The following is a 13,962-nucleotide window of genomic DNA, read 5'->3' on the forward strand; positions in this document are numbered from 1 at the left end:
AGATAAGGTGGGGCTTTACCTAGCAGAGACTTGTAGATAACCTGTAGCCAGTGGGTTTGGCGACGAGTATGAAGCGAGGGCCAACCAACGAGAGCGTACAGGTCGCAGTGGTGGGTAGTTTATGGGGCTTTGGTGACAAAACGGATGGCACTGTGATAGACTGCATCCAATTTGTTGAGTAAAGTGTTGGAGGCTATTTTATAGATGACATTGCCGAAGTCGAGGATCGGTAGGATGGTCAGTTTTATGAAGGTATGTTTTGCAGCATGAGTGAAGGATGCTTTGTTGCGATATAGGAAGCTGATTCTAGATTTAATTTTGGATTGGAGATGCTTAATGTGAGTCTGGAAGGAGAGTTTACAGTCTAACCAGACACCGAGGTATTTGTCCACGTATTCTAAGTCAGAGCAGTCCAGAGTAGTGATGCTGGACGGGTGGGCAGGTGCGGGCAGTGATCAATTGAATAGCATGCATTTAGTTTCACTTGCATTTAAGAGCAGTTGGAGGCCACGGAAGGAGAGTTGTATGGCATTGAAGCTCGTCTGGAGGTTAGTTAACACAGTGTCCAAAGAGGGGCCAGAAGTATACAGAGAATCAGAGAATCACCAGCAGCAGGAGCGACATCATTGATGTATACAGAGAAGAGAGTCGGCCAGAGAATTGAACCCTGTGGCACACCCATAGAGACTGCCAGAGGTCCGGATAACAGGCCATCCTATTTGACACACTGAACTCTATCAGAGAAGTAGTTGGTAAACCAGGCGAGGCAATCATTTGAGAAACCAAGGCTGTCGAGTCTGCCAATAAGAATGTGGTGATTGACAGAGTCGAAAGCCTTGGCCTGGTTGATGAATACGGCTGCACAGTAATGTCTCTTATCGATGGCAATTATGATATCGTTTAGGACCTTGAGCGTGGCTAAGGTGCACCCATGACCAGCTCTGAAACCAGATTGCATAGTGGAGAAGGTACGGTGGGATTCGAAATGGTCGGTAATCTGTTTGTTAACATGGCTTTCGAAGACCTTAGAAAGACAGGGTAGGATAGATATAGGTCTGTAGCAGTTTGGGTTTAGAGTGTCACCCCCTTTGAAGAGGGGCTTTCCAATCTTTGGGAATCTCAGACGATACGAAAGAGAGGTTGAACAGGCTAGTAATAGGGGTTGCAACAATTTCGGCAGATAATTTTAGAAAGAGAGGGTCCAGATTGTCTAGCCCGGTTGATTTATAGGGGTCCAGATTTTACAGCTCTTTCAGAACATCAGCTATCTGGATTTGGGTGAAGGAGAAATGGTGGGGGCTTGGGCGGGTTGCTGTGGAGGGTGCCGGGCAGTTGACCGGGGTAGGGGTAGCCAGGTGGAAAGCATGGCCAGCCGTAGAGAAATGCTTATTGAAATTCTCAATTATAGTGGATTTATCATTGGTAACAGTGTTTGCTAGCCTCAGAGCAGTGGGCAGCTGGGAGGAGGTGCTCTTATTCTCCATGGACTTTACAGTGTCCCAGAACTTTTTTGAATTTGTACTACAGGATGTAAATTTCTGTTTGAAAAAGCTAGCCTTAGCTTTCCTAACGGCCTGTGTAGTAAGACAGAACTCTGCAGGCTATCTTTGCAGTAGATTGCAACACCGCCCCATTTGGCAGTTCTATCTTGGCGGAAGATGTTATAGTTAGGGATGGAGATTTCAGGGTTTTTGGTGGTTTTCCTAAGCCAGGATTCAGACACGGCTAAGACATCCAGGTTGGCAGAGTGTGCTAAAGCAGTGAACAAATCAAACTTACGGAGTAGGCTTCTAATGTTAACATGCATGGAACCAAGGCTTTTACGGTTACAGAAGTCAACAAATGAGAGCACCTGGGGAGTGGGAGTGGAGCTAGGCACTGCAGGACCTGGATTAACATCTACATCACCAGAGGAACAGAGGAGAAGTAGGATAAGGGTATGGCTAAAGGCTATACGAACTGGCCGTCTAGCACGTTTGGAACAGAGAGTAAAAGGAGCAGGTTTCTGGGCACGATAGCATAGATTCAAGGCATAGTGTACAGACAAAGGTATGGTAGGATGTGAGTACATTGGAGGTAAACCTAGGCATTGAGTAATGATGAGAGAGATATAGTCTCTAGAGACGTTTAAACCAGGTGATGTCATCGCATATGTAGGAGGTGGAACAACATGGTTGGTTAAGGCATTTTGAGCAGGGTTAGAGGCTCTACAGTGAAATAAGACAGTAATCACTAACCAGGACAGTAATGGACGAGGCATATTGATATTAGAGAGCGTAGCCAAGTGATCATATGGGTCCAGTGAGTGGTTGAGCTGGCTGGGGACACGGCGATTCAGACATGCTCCTCCTCACCAGATACTGCTGTGTGGTTCTCTTCATGGAACAGTTAACTCTTTACATGGCTGAACTGTAACTGATCATTTTTAACTGTCACATTGAATAAAACAGTATTGATTGACATTCCGTTCCAGGTATAAATAAAATCTACTTTGACCCCTGGTTATTAAAAAAATATATTTATATATTTAGCCTTTATTTAACTAGGCAAGTCAGTTAAGAACAAATTCTTATTTACAATGACGGCCTACCCCGGCGATGCTGGGCCAATTGTGCGCCGCCCTGTGTGACTCCCAATCCCGGCCGGATGTGATACAGCCTGGATTCAAACCAGGACTGTAGTGACTGAGTTGCATTGCCTTAGACCGCAGTGCCACTCGGGAGCCATAAATTACAGTAAATTACATTTATTACAGTAGCTCTGCAAAATGGTGTAATCATTCAGATGTGTGTAAAGAGGTCGATGACAACCAGAAGGTATTGGGTCATTTGGATTTTTATTCAAAGGATTTACATCACATTAAAGCACATGGTATTAGTTTGTCCACGTAGAAAAGAGCTGACATTAAGGGCACCTCTCCTCATGGTTCAAAAATGAGGGAGCAAAAAAACGTCCCATTCCACCTCCCAAACCTGCATAAAACAATCAATGTACAAAAACAAACTAAGTGGTCCAATTAGCCTTAAAAATAAAGTATCCCAAACTGGTTGAAAGATGTACTCCAAACCTTGTGACACCTCATGACTACGTACTACATTTAGTGAACAGACTTGCACATTTACATGACAGGGTTGTGGTGGTTAACACATCCCTTCCCCCCCATAACAGCCCCCCTCCGAGACCTCCTGTCCTTCTGATGATTGCCTTTGACGGTGAGGTCATACGCTCAGCCTACAGTCACCAGGTCTGTGTCTGTGCGGTCGATGGCCGCCGCGGTCAGAGCAGGAGCAAGGCCTCGTCATGAGAACTGGATCTGCTGCACGCCAGGAATCTACAGGAGCAGACAAAGGCAATGGAGAGAACGGTCATGGATATGTCGTAATGGTCTAGTTCTGGTTCAAATGTCACTTGTCTGTTGATACGATGCCACTTACCTGTTGATATGAGGTGGTGTACACCATGACGTTCTGCTGTTGGCCGTCGGCTGTTATTATTCCGGCTGGCATTTGATTCGCTGGAATGGAGGGAAGAGGACGTTACAAAACCGTCCACAGCACAAGACTATAATATGCCATTTAGCAGACGCTTTTAGCCAAAGCGACTTACTAATGCCTGCATACATTTGACATATGTATGCATGACCGTAAAGCCTCTACTTTAGTATGGGATAACAAAATTGAGAACTGTTCTGAACCACTTACTGAAGCTGTCGTCTGTAAGCTCCTCCCCCAGGCCTTCTCCCACCGACACACCTGGGATTCCCTTCTCCCCCTTCATCGCCTAGGAAACAACACATTGTGAGAGATTAAATAGCATGTGATGTGTGATTGTTCATGGACACTTGTGATTGTGTGTGAGAGACTAATTGTCAGAGCAGAAGTAGTGTGTTTAGTCGCACCTCTCTGAACTTCTGCAGGTAGAGTTTGAGGGGCTCCACGTACATGTCGAAGCCCAGGGTTGACATGGCAAACAGGATGTCCTCTCCGTTGATGGTCTTCCTTTTCTCCTGGTGGCAGCGCTCACTGGCCTCCGACGTGATGAAGCTGATGAACTCGCTCACACACTCCTGCACACACTCCTTGGCGTCTTTCGCTATCTGTGAGACACACACACACACAATTTAGGACAAAGAGGAATAAGATGAGAACGTTTCTGGGTCTTATTCACTTGGCACCAAACGGAGAAGAACAAAAAATAGACTGAAACAGGGAGGGACTATCTGAACTTGTCCAATAAGAAACTTTTGGTTTTCTGTTACTAAACATTTTACTATGGTGTACATTAATGAATACGACACAAGTCTTGCTCTCACACAGCCTACACACACACACACCATGGTTACCTTCCCGGTCTGTGGGATGCCGTTCTTCATGATGCGTGCCACGTTAGCGATGGGGAGGTAGATGTCCTGCTCCCGGAAATTCTCTTTCATGCCCCCGTCATCATGGTCGTTCAGACTCTCCTCTCCATCATCTTCATCACATACATTAATATAATATATAATTGATTGTAGGCATTAGGTACTGACACTGTTGCATTGAGATGTAAAGAATGTGATAATGTAGTTGTGGCTGCATTGCGTGATGTTTTGTCTCTACCTTCTTGCCCTTTGTGCTGTTGTCTGTGCCCAATAATACTTGTACCATGTTCTGCTGCTGCCATGCTGTTACCATGCTGTGTTGTCATATGATGCTGCCATGCTATGTTGTTGTCTTAGGTCTCTCTGTGTAGTGTTGTGGTGTCTATTGTCGTGATGTGTGTGTTGTCCTGTTTTTATTTTAATCCCATCGATTCATGATATGCGCACACCTGGTTCCCCAATTAGGCTTGAATGTATCAACTGATGTCTCTTACCATCTTGAGACTGGAGTACATATCCTCCTGACATGTATTCGCCAGATATGCCTAACGTTAGCTGGGAGGCGTCGGTGGTGGAACGGTCTTCTTCCATCTGGAACAAAGGACGACATGGTTTGACTCAAATAGCTGAATTGTTGGAAGGCACTTACTGTTGACTGGCTAGTTAGCTAAACAATAATGTTTAGCTAGCTGGCTAAGTGTTTGCCAGGTTAGGTTGCTAGAAAACTGTTAGCTAGCATGTCTACCGAATTAGTTAATTTCGCTGACCAAATGAGTGGTTGTTTGCTAAATGGGAAGCTAGCAAGCTAACGTTAGCTAGCAAATGTTTCGTGCAAAATATAATTTGGACAAAGGAAGCAAAGGCTTTAGTTAGGTAGCCATTTGACCTTCACACATTTTTATTTCGACTAATCAACGACTATTGTTTCAACGAAAGCATTCTGGGTACAATTTCACGTTATCCTGTAGCCACGTTGGTGGTCTCATTGCAAGACCTGTCTGTTCACAATGAAATTCCATATCGGAAGTTCGCATTTCGGCCTGTTCTTTGTATTGAAAACGGAGGCAGGGGGACATGAAGCTAACTCATAATTTTTACGAGACTTCCTGCTCTCAAACTCCTAAACGCAACAAATAGAAATTAGTCAGAGATGGACATTTCCATTCGAGCTAACGAGGAATTGGTTAGCAATCATTGGCCGGAGCCAGGCACAAACCTGCAATGAAGCCCTGGTTGGTTACCTTCTCAAAACGGCCGTTGGTTGGACAGAAAATGGCTGCAAAAGAACCAGTCCCAGCGCGGAGCTACACGTCCTCCCAAAATACAGTGCACCACCTCCCCTGACCGCCATGCGGCCGTTTTGTCGATGTGTCACCCTCCGACTAAATGATACCTAGTAGCTACACAAGTGTAAAAAGCTGTTCTACTCAAAAGCGACACTCTCTTTCTCTATGTGCATTTGTTACCATTATATTGTTGAAATAAAATCTTTGACTGATACAATGTAATGGTGACGTCATCATGCAGTATGTCTGTTATGATTATAGAAGAACAGGGTGTTTTCATTACATATCAGACCTAGTGCAAAATTGTATTGCATTTAACACACTAACGTTAACTGATTGATTGAATATATTATTGTGTATTCACATAATTACAGTGATATTCATATCCATGCTTTTGCCTGTTTTCACCACGAGTGAACACCAGCGCAGCACCTTTTGCGCATGCGTTTGTGTACTGTCCCCTAACAAAGTCAGACATTTCATCGAAACTATTTGGAAAAGTTCACCGCTATAACTTACTCCTTCCAGAATCATGTTGAACGATAGAATATACTTGATAGAACTTTCCAACAACACGTTCCGTTGGTGGGATTCATATTTTATTTTATTTATTTACGCATTGTGTTGGTAGATACATATTGTATGCTTCTCTTTAGATCCTGTTTCTCTACGAAATCAGATTATTTAAAAAATGATTTGGACCCATCCAATATTTAGTTATTGATAATCAATAGTATAGTCAAAGATGGTTTAGAAATTCTGTGGTATAACGTTCAGTGCAGCTCTGGTTTTATCCACCAGGTGGCTATATTGCACCAACATAAATTGAAAAGAGGCAGTGCTGAACTGTAAACTTCACGAGTCCCAGTCGAATTGATTGACATAATATCATAAACGGTACAATGATATGTGTTTCTGCTGCTGATGCAAATGTTTGTTGAAAAATGCCCTAACTTGTATTTTTACACCCCTTCACTATGTTTCACTCTTGAGACTGCTTGCCGATCTAATTCCAACCCACTATGGATCAGACATGGATGTTGAAATGGGTGTGGATATAAAGGATGTTTTTATGTTGCAATAGAATAGCTCCTATAACAATATCTGAAAGGTTGTAAAAATCTCTGTGGACACAACAGAATTCTCCTTTCCACACTCCCTGCACCACCTTTGATAGAAACACCCCTAGACTGAAATGTTAAATCATTTTAAAGATTCCTTTTTTTAAGAGGGCATAATGTCTTTCAAATTCAGAGTGAAACGAGGTGACACATTTTCTCAGGGGTTATTGGAGGAATGATGTGGTGTGCTAATATTCACCCAGAGAGACAAAGAAGTCTCTTTGTGCTCAAGGTTGTGATTTAGCCTCATTTCCTTCTCTAATGGAAATATCAAACAGCTAATGCTTACTGTATGACTAGTATGGACCCTAATGCTCTCTCTCTCCCTGTCTGTCTCTGTCTCTGTCCCCTCTCTTCTATAGGCATATGAGGTGGAGGACCTGACTGCAACAGACATCCCCTGACTGCTCTGTGTGTCTAGACACAACACCTACAGTACTGTCTGTCTGTGTCTCTTCCTGTTTGTCACTGATCTACCACCCTCTTTATGGACCTGTCTCACCTTCTCTTCTAGTCTTGCTCTTTTTTAAGAGGAATTGTTCTTTTAATTACGTTTCAATTTCAGAGAAACTCATTAATAACAATTATTTGAGTTTAATCCATTCTCCCTGCAGGCTTTCTTAATGATCTTTCTATCTTGATCCCTATATGTCCATTTGAATCTCTTTTTCTCCTTTCTGGGATTTGCAACGCTCTTCAAAGGTCAGATATTCCCTATCTCTACATGTAGTCAACCTGCATAAAGCTGTGTTAACCCCAATTGGCTGTGAGCCAGCCTATACACACTAACTCGTTTAATCAGCAGTCATCTGATCTGGCCAATACTCACAGTGTGCCCAAGCATACTGTGATAATTATCATATAAATTGATTTTATGCTAATGATATGAGCTGTTATATTCTGAAATCCAGAGATAAGTGAAAATGAGAGGAAGGAACTTGACAGTGAGAGGATTTGGGATTTTACTTTATCTGACTGACACCTCTCTTTACCCTCACCCACTTCTCTGTCCGTATTCCCCCTTTCTTTTTCCCCTTTTCTCTTTCATGAAGCTGCTGGCTTTGGGAGGAGGGTGCTGGTCCTTGACTTGGTGGCTCCCACCCCTAAAGGCACTAAATGGGGTGTGTGATGCAGACAGTGTTTTCACCATATTGTCTATTACTTCATTACATAATGCCATTTTGTGCTCAATCATTTTCTAAGTGGTTATTGACTTTCGCTGTCTGCCAGGTCTAGCTGGTTCCAGTGTGAACATGGGCAGTATTCCCAGGAAGCTCCTGCACCAAGCCTCTGCTGGGAAAAGCCATCCAGGATGCCCTGAAGTACGGCTGGAAGTTTGAGGAACAGGGTGAGAGTTGGAGAGGGTCTGGTGCTGCAGTGACAGTGCATGATATGTATTTGGGACATCAGTTACAGTGCATGATATGTATTTGGGACATCAGTTACAGTGTATGATATGTATTTGGGACATCAGTTACAGTGTATGATATGTATTTGGGACATCAGTTACAGTGTATGATATGTATTTGGGACATCAGTTACAGTGTATGATATGTATTTGGGACATCAGTTACAGTGTATGATATGTATTTGGGACATCAGTTACAGTGTATGATATGTATTTGGGACATCAGTTACAGTGTATGATATGTATTTGGGACATCAGTTACAGTGCATGATATGTATTTGGGACATCAGTTACAGTGTATGATATGTATTTGGGACATCAGTTACAGTGCATGATATGTATTTGGGACATCAGTTACAGTGCATGATATGTATTTGGGACATCAGTTCTATTATAGTCTAGATATGTATTTTGTTCCATTGATCAATATTGAATGTGTGTGTTATCTATAGTTATTTGCGTCCTATCCAGAGTTTAAATGCTAGTGGTTGATTAGATGTGTGTGTTGCTATGTGTTCATATGGTCTGTTGCTACGTGTTATTATGGCCTGTAGTGTCCCATGGCTAGGGTGAAATGGTGGAGGCGGTACAACAACATGTGAAGTCTGTGAGCTTTGAGCTGAGGAGGGAGCTGAGGGACAGTGATGTCACCTACCTGAACGCCCATGGAGAGATACTGGAGCCACACACTGTACAGGTCAGCATGGGGGAGGGGCTTCTGGACAGGTGAGAATAATGGGAGTAGAGGGAGGTCTGGACAGTTGGACAGGGTGGTGGTGGGTGTAGTGTACAGCTAAGCACGAGGAAGCAGTTTGGATAGGGGACTTCAAGCAAGGATTCTCTGTGTTTCCCCATGGGATTTCGATAGTAACGACACTGGTCAGTGATGTCATGTCACTCTGTGGCTGTTATCCAATCAGGCGACAAGATGTCAACGGGAGGAGGACCTATCACACATCAGAGACACTCGTCATCGCCACGGGGGACAGGGCACAATACCTGAACATACAGTTGAGGTCAGAAGTTTACATACACTTAGGTTGGAGTTATTAAAACTCGTTTTTCAACCACTCCACAAATTTCTTGTTAACAAACTATAGTTTTGGCAAGTCGGTTAGGACATCTACTTTGTTCATGACACAAGTAATTTTTCCAACAATTGTTTACAGACAGATTATTTCACTTGTAATTCACTGTATCACAATTCCAGGGTGTCAGAAGTTTACATACACTAAGTTGACTTGTGCCTTTAAACAGCTTGGAAAATTCCAGAAAATTATGTAATGGCTTTAGAAGCTTCTGACAGGCTAATTGACATAATTTGAGTCAATTGGAGGTGTACCTGTGGATGTATTTCAAGGCCTACCTTCAAACTCAGTGCCTCTTTGTTTGACATCATGGGAAAATCAAAAGAAATCAGCCAAGACTTCAGATTTCTTTTTTTGATCTCCACATAAGTCTGGTTCATCCTTGGGAGCAATTTCCAAATGTCTGAAGGTACCACGTTCATCTGTACAAACAATAGTACGCAAGTATAAACACCATGGAACCAGCCGTCATACCGCTCAGGAAGGAGACGCGTTCTGTCTCCTAGAGATGAATGTACTTTTGTGCAAATCAATCCCAGAACAACAGCAAAGGACCTTGTGAAGATGCTGGAGGAAACAGGTACAAAATTATCTATATCCACAGTAAAACCGCTATAAAAAAGCCAGACTACTGTTTGCAACTGCACATGGGGGCAAAGATCGTACTTTTTGGAGAAATGTCCTCTGGTCTGATGAAACATAAATAGAACTGTTTGGCCATAATGACCATCATTATGTTTGGAGGAAAAAGGGGGATGCTTGCAAGCCGAAGAACACCATCCCAACCGTGAAGCACGGGGTGGCAGCATCATGTTGTGTGGGTGTTTTGCTGCAAGAGGGACTGGTGCACTTCACAAAATAGATGGCATCATGAGGAAGGACAATTATGTGGATATATTGAAGCAACATCTCAAGACATCAGTCAGGAAGTTAAAGCTTGGTCGCAAATGGGTCTTCCAAATGGACAATGACCCCAAGCATACTTCCAAAGTTGTGGCAAAATGGCTTAAGGACAACAAAGTCAAGGTATTGGAGTGGCCATCACAAAGCCCTGACCTCAAGCCTATAGAAAATTTGTGGGCAGAACTGAGAAACGCGTGTGAGCAAGGAGGCCTACAAACCTGTCTCAGTTACACCAGCTCTGTCAGGAGGAATGGGCCAAAATTCACCCAACTTATTGTGGGAAGTTTGTGGAAGACTACCCGAAACATTTGATCCAAGTTGAATAATTTAAAGGCAATGCTACCAAATACTAAATGAGTGTATGTAAACTTCTGACCCAATGGGAATGTGATGAAATAAATAAAAGCTGAAATAAATCATTCTCTACTATTATTCTGACATTTCACATTCTTCAAATAAAGTGGTGATCCTAACTGACCTAAGACAGGGAATTTTTACTAGGATTAAATGCCAGGAATTGTGAAAAACTGAGTTGAAATGTATTTGGCTAAGGTGTATGTAAACTTCTGACTTCAACTGTATGTGTTTGGGATTTTAGTACTATACTTTAAATGTCTTTACTCTTTCAGGGTTTTCTCTTTCCTTTAAAGCAGGGATGGGCCACTCCAGTCCTCTGGGGCCATCCCTAGAAAACACAGCTGATTAAACCAATTATTGGAGTCAGGTGTGTTAGCTGGGGCAAAAGCATGACACCAGTCAGGCCTTGGAGGACTGGAGTTGCCCATCCCTGCTCTAGAGGAACACTTATCCATGTTCATTCAGCTTTTGCCACCCTGTATAGGCGTATTTGTGTGTGTGTTTTATGTATATTATAGTGTGTGTGTGTGTGTGTGTGTGTTCTGTCACCTCCACAGGAGCGTGTGGTAGGTCTCCATTTGATGGGGCCCAGTGCAGGGGAGGTGATCCAGGGCTTTGCTTTGGCTCTGAGGTGTGGTCTGATCAAACAGCAGCTGGACACCACTGTGGGACTCCACCCTGTTTGTGCCCAGGTCAGTACGCCAGTTTCCTTTCCTCTCCATTGCACTAACTAATGTATGGTGAACAATCCGGCACAAAATGGCCACCGTATATTATCAAAAGTCTAGCAGTCCCAGATCAACTGTCTCTGATGGTTTGCTTGCTGCTAATGATCCCTGTGTGAATTATTCATAGACTTACATTACAAACCACACCACACACAGTCCATTTCCTATAAGCTAATACAGGATGGAGCCCTCAGCCCAATGTCCTCCTGGGCTGCTTTTCACTCTCCTGACACTTTGAAAACTTTCATAAGACTTCAATAGACAGTTTAATGGAGTTTGTAGAAAACTTTCGTTTCCAACTGAGCAGGGAAGATGGGATTTGAGAAGTGTGATATGGCACATTAATGGCTCACAGAGGTTTTATAACAGTAATGCTGGGTGGGGTGGGGTTTTGTTTGGAAACTGTCTGAACTTCACACACACACGTTTTCTCTCTCTTGAAAGGATGTTGAGTCTGTGTTGTTAAATGGTTATTAATTGTGTGTCTCTCCCTCAGGTGTTGACCAAACTGACAGTAACTCAGCGTGCCACTGACACCATGATGGTCAGAGGGAACTGCTGAGGTTAGCCCCCTGCTGTCAATCACTGTTGTCCAAGGCAACGGTACAGATAGCAGGGAGAAGCCTGTCAGAACATCCTCATTGTTGAGTGACGGGCAGCTATCAGCCGTCTAATGACATCTGAGTCCGGAGCCTGATTGACAGGTGGGCGGGGACTGACACTGCTGCTGCTGGCCCAAGACACTGGGATCACTTCCCGTTTACATGTTTTTTTTCTTCTCTTTTAAACTCTTTCTTTTGCCATATTAATGAACCAAACGTTGATATTAACCTGCGGAGGCACCTCTGACACCTTTCAGCTGTGAACTCTGCAGTCCATATGAATACTCATTAGTCTGTGACTGTACTGACTCAGTTTAATGCCTGCTGAGTAGCAATAAAGCCCTGATTGAGCATTTAAATACTGTGGAAACACAGTTCATGCTTTTATGCAGGGTTCTGTAGCTACGGGCTGAAGGGATTTAAGTGCCATAATGTAATGTAATGAACGGATCGAGATTAAACTATTATCAGAATTAAGAAATATTCATTAATAAAATGCTCTTACTTTTAATGAAAGTAAGTGGTTCACATAGGGATACATTAACCTAAGACTACAATCTCTCTGACTGTCTTTTTCTCTCTCTCACTATCTCCATTTGTCATTCTCTCTGTCTCAGTTCTGCAGGACATAGTGACTGCCTTAAACACTGTGATGAATATTCACAGGGATCATTAGTAAGGTCTCATACTAATGGGAGGAGAGACAGGGGCAAAAGGCTACAACAGAACCCCCCCTAATAAGGCTATTAACATCCATCACTTCAGACACAAATGTTACCTACAATTCAGAGTAAGCACGTGTGTGTGCATGCGTGCATGTATGTGTTTGTGCTGCATCTCTCTCTTTTATGCAGACACTTTTTCACCTGTCAGCACATAATCACCGGTATGTCCCCATGGAACATTGTAGAGGCATGCTTCACCAACGATTTAGTTCTGCTTGAGGAAGACATTTTTTATTACTGCTTACAGTTCAGCTTGTCCTCTAGACAACCTTGCTATTTATTCCTTATGCAGACACATTGAGCATTCAGAGACTGAGACTGATGTACCAATAAGGGAAAGTACACCAGTCTACAAACGCTATTAGAATATATTTAGATCAATAGAAGGAAAGCGGAACAGTGTCTGTCTGGAGATGTATTTGATATCACCCAGAACAAGTTATTAGGAATACCATTCAGCTATGTCTCCAATTGTCCTAGTTATAATCATATAACGATACATTTATTCAAATTTTTGTCACTTTGCTTTGGGATCTTTTCAGAAGGTATTTCCATTGGTTTTTAGAATAGATCACTGTGGACTTGCTCAATAAAGATCCACAGTGAAGGTGGCCTAATACCCATAAAACCTAGCGGTCAAACAGGAAAATGGTTCCAATCGTTTTTCCACCATTTATTTTTCCCATTGGGGATTTTAGAAACACTTAAAATAAGGGCTGTGTTTCATGTAGGCTTACCATGGCGTGACATTTTGATAACCATGTAAATATCTTTCAGACAAGCCCCACATTTTCTGCAAAAAAATTATACATGTTATTTTTTGGGGTGGGGGGATTGCCTGTTTTGCATGTTATTTTGGCATTAATATGTGTCACATATCAGTTTGCAAACAATGTTAAAAAAAATATAGAAATATCATTGAGTTAATAAAGCTGCATACAAACATAGTCTCTTTTTTGTTTTCCTGAATAAGGCAGCTCAGTGTGTTCTGTGGTGGTGGGGCAAGCCAGCAGAAAATACGGAGCGTTGCACTGTGATTGGCTTAGTATTCTGTCACTCATGGGGACACTACTTCACAGCGAAGTCTAACGGTGGACTTTGAAAATTCTAGCCCTTTGGGTGCTGCCATAGAGTTACATTAAAAGTGCCCATCCAAGAAGGCTCAAGGTCATTGGACACAGATAAAATGTGGCCAAAAAATACTTTCAAAATCTTAGCTAGCAGTTATCATCATGAATCAAGTTGACAATCTATTGGCAAATCCTTTTCAATCCTTGTCATATGAAAATAAATAAGGAAGAGAAATTATAGATCAAACGTATCGGTGCTCATCGGCCATTGGACATAAACATTACACAACAAGTTGGAAATCTCAAATTCAACA

The 13,962-nt window shown here is 42.7% G+C and overlaps 2 protein-coding genes across 6 annotated transcripts; one reads left to right on the forward strand and one right to left on the reverse strand.

The window, feature by feature from the left end:
- Nucleotides 1-2,817: 2,817 nt before the first annotated feature.
- Nucleotides 2,818-5,747, reverse strand: LOC120031938 (nuclear transcription factor Y subunit beta-like). Of its 4 annotated transcripts, none has more exons than XM_038977799.1 (7): nt 5,602-5,747; nt 4,855-4,951; nt 4,334-4,473; nt 3,899-4,096; nt 3,702-3,780; nt 3,435-3,514; nt 2,818-3,331 (listed from the first exon to the last, which is right to left on the reverse strand). In XM_038977799.1, exons 2-7 carry the CDS (start codon nt 4,949-4,951, stop codon nt 3,299-3,301), a joined length of 627 nt encoding a protein of 208 aa, XP_038833727.1. In that variant the 5' UTR covers nt 5,602-5,747; the 3' UTR covers nt 2,818-3,298. The 4 variants fall into 4 exon arrangements, with proteins under 4 accessions (XP_038833727.1, XP_038833726.1, XP_038833729.1 ...); XM_038977798.1 differs by having other exon boundaries at nt 5,577-5,746; XM_038977801.1 differs by having other exon boundaries at nt 4,343-4,473; nt 5,577-5,737.
- Nucleotides 5,748-6,418: 671 nt separating this feature from the next.
- LOC120032193 (thioredoxin reductase 1, cytoplasmic-like) lies at nt 6,419-13,432 on the forward strand. 2 transcript variants are annotated; one of them, XR_005473794.1, is made up of 4 exons: nt 6,419-7,888; nt 7,998-8,115; nt 8,730-8,872; nt 9,096-9,186. XR_005473794.1 is itself a non-coding variant. In XM_038978172.1 (3 exons), exons 1-3 carry the CDS (start codon nt 8,750-8,752, stop codon nt 11,811-11,813), a joined length of 324 nt encoding a protein of 107 aa, XP_038834100.1. In that variant the 5' UTR covers nt 8,558-8,749; the 3' UTR covers nt 11,814-13,432. The 2 variants fall into 2 exon arrangements, 1 of the variants encoding a protein (XP_038834100.1); XM_038978172.1 differs by lacking the exons at nt 6,419-7,888; nt 7,998-8,115; nt 9,096-9,186 and adding exons at nt 11,081-11,215; nt 11,748-13,432 and having other exon boundaries at nt 8,558-8,872.
- The last annotated feature ends 530 nt before the right edge of the window (nt 13,433-13,962 follow it).

The sequence above is a fragment of the Salvelinus namaycush genome, chromosome 38 (genome assembly GCF_016432855.1).
Source record: "Salvelinus namaycush isolate Seneca chromosome 38, SaNama_1.0, whole genome shotgun sequence".
Taxonomy (NCBI): Eukaryota; Metazoa; Chordata; class Actinopteri; order Salmoniformes; family Salmonidae; genus Salvelinus; species Salvelinus namaycush.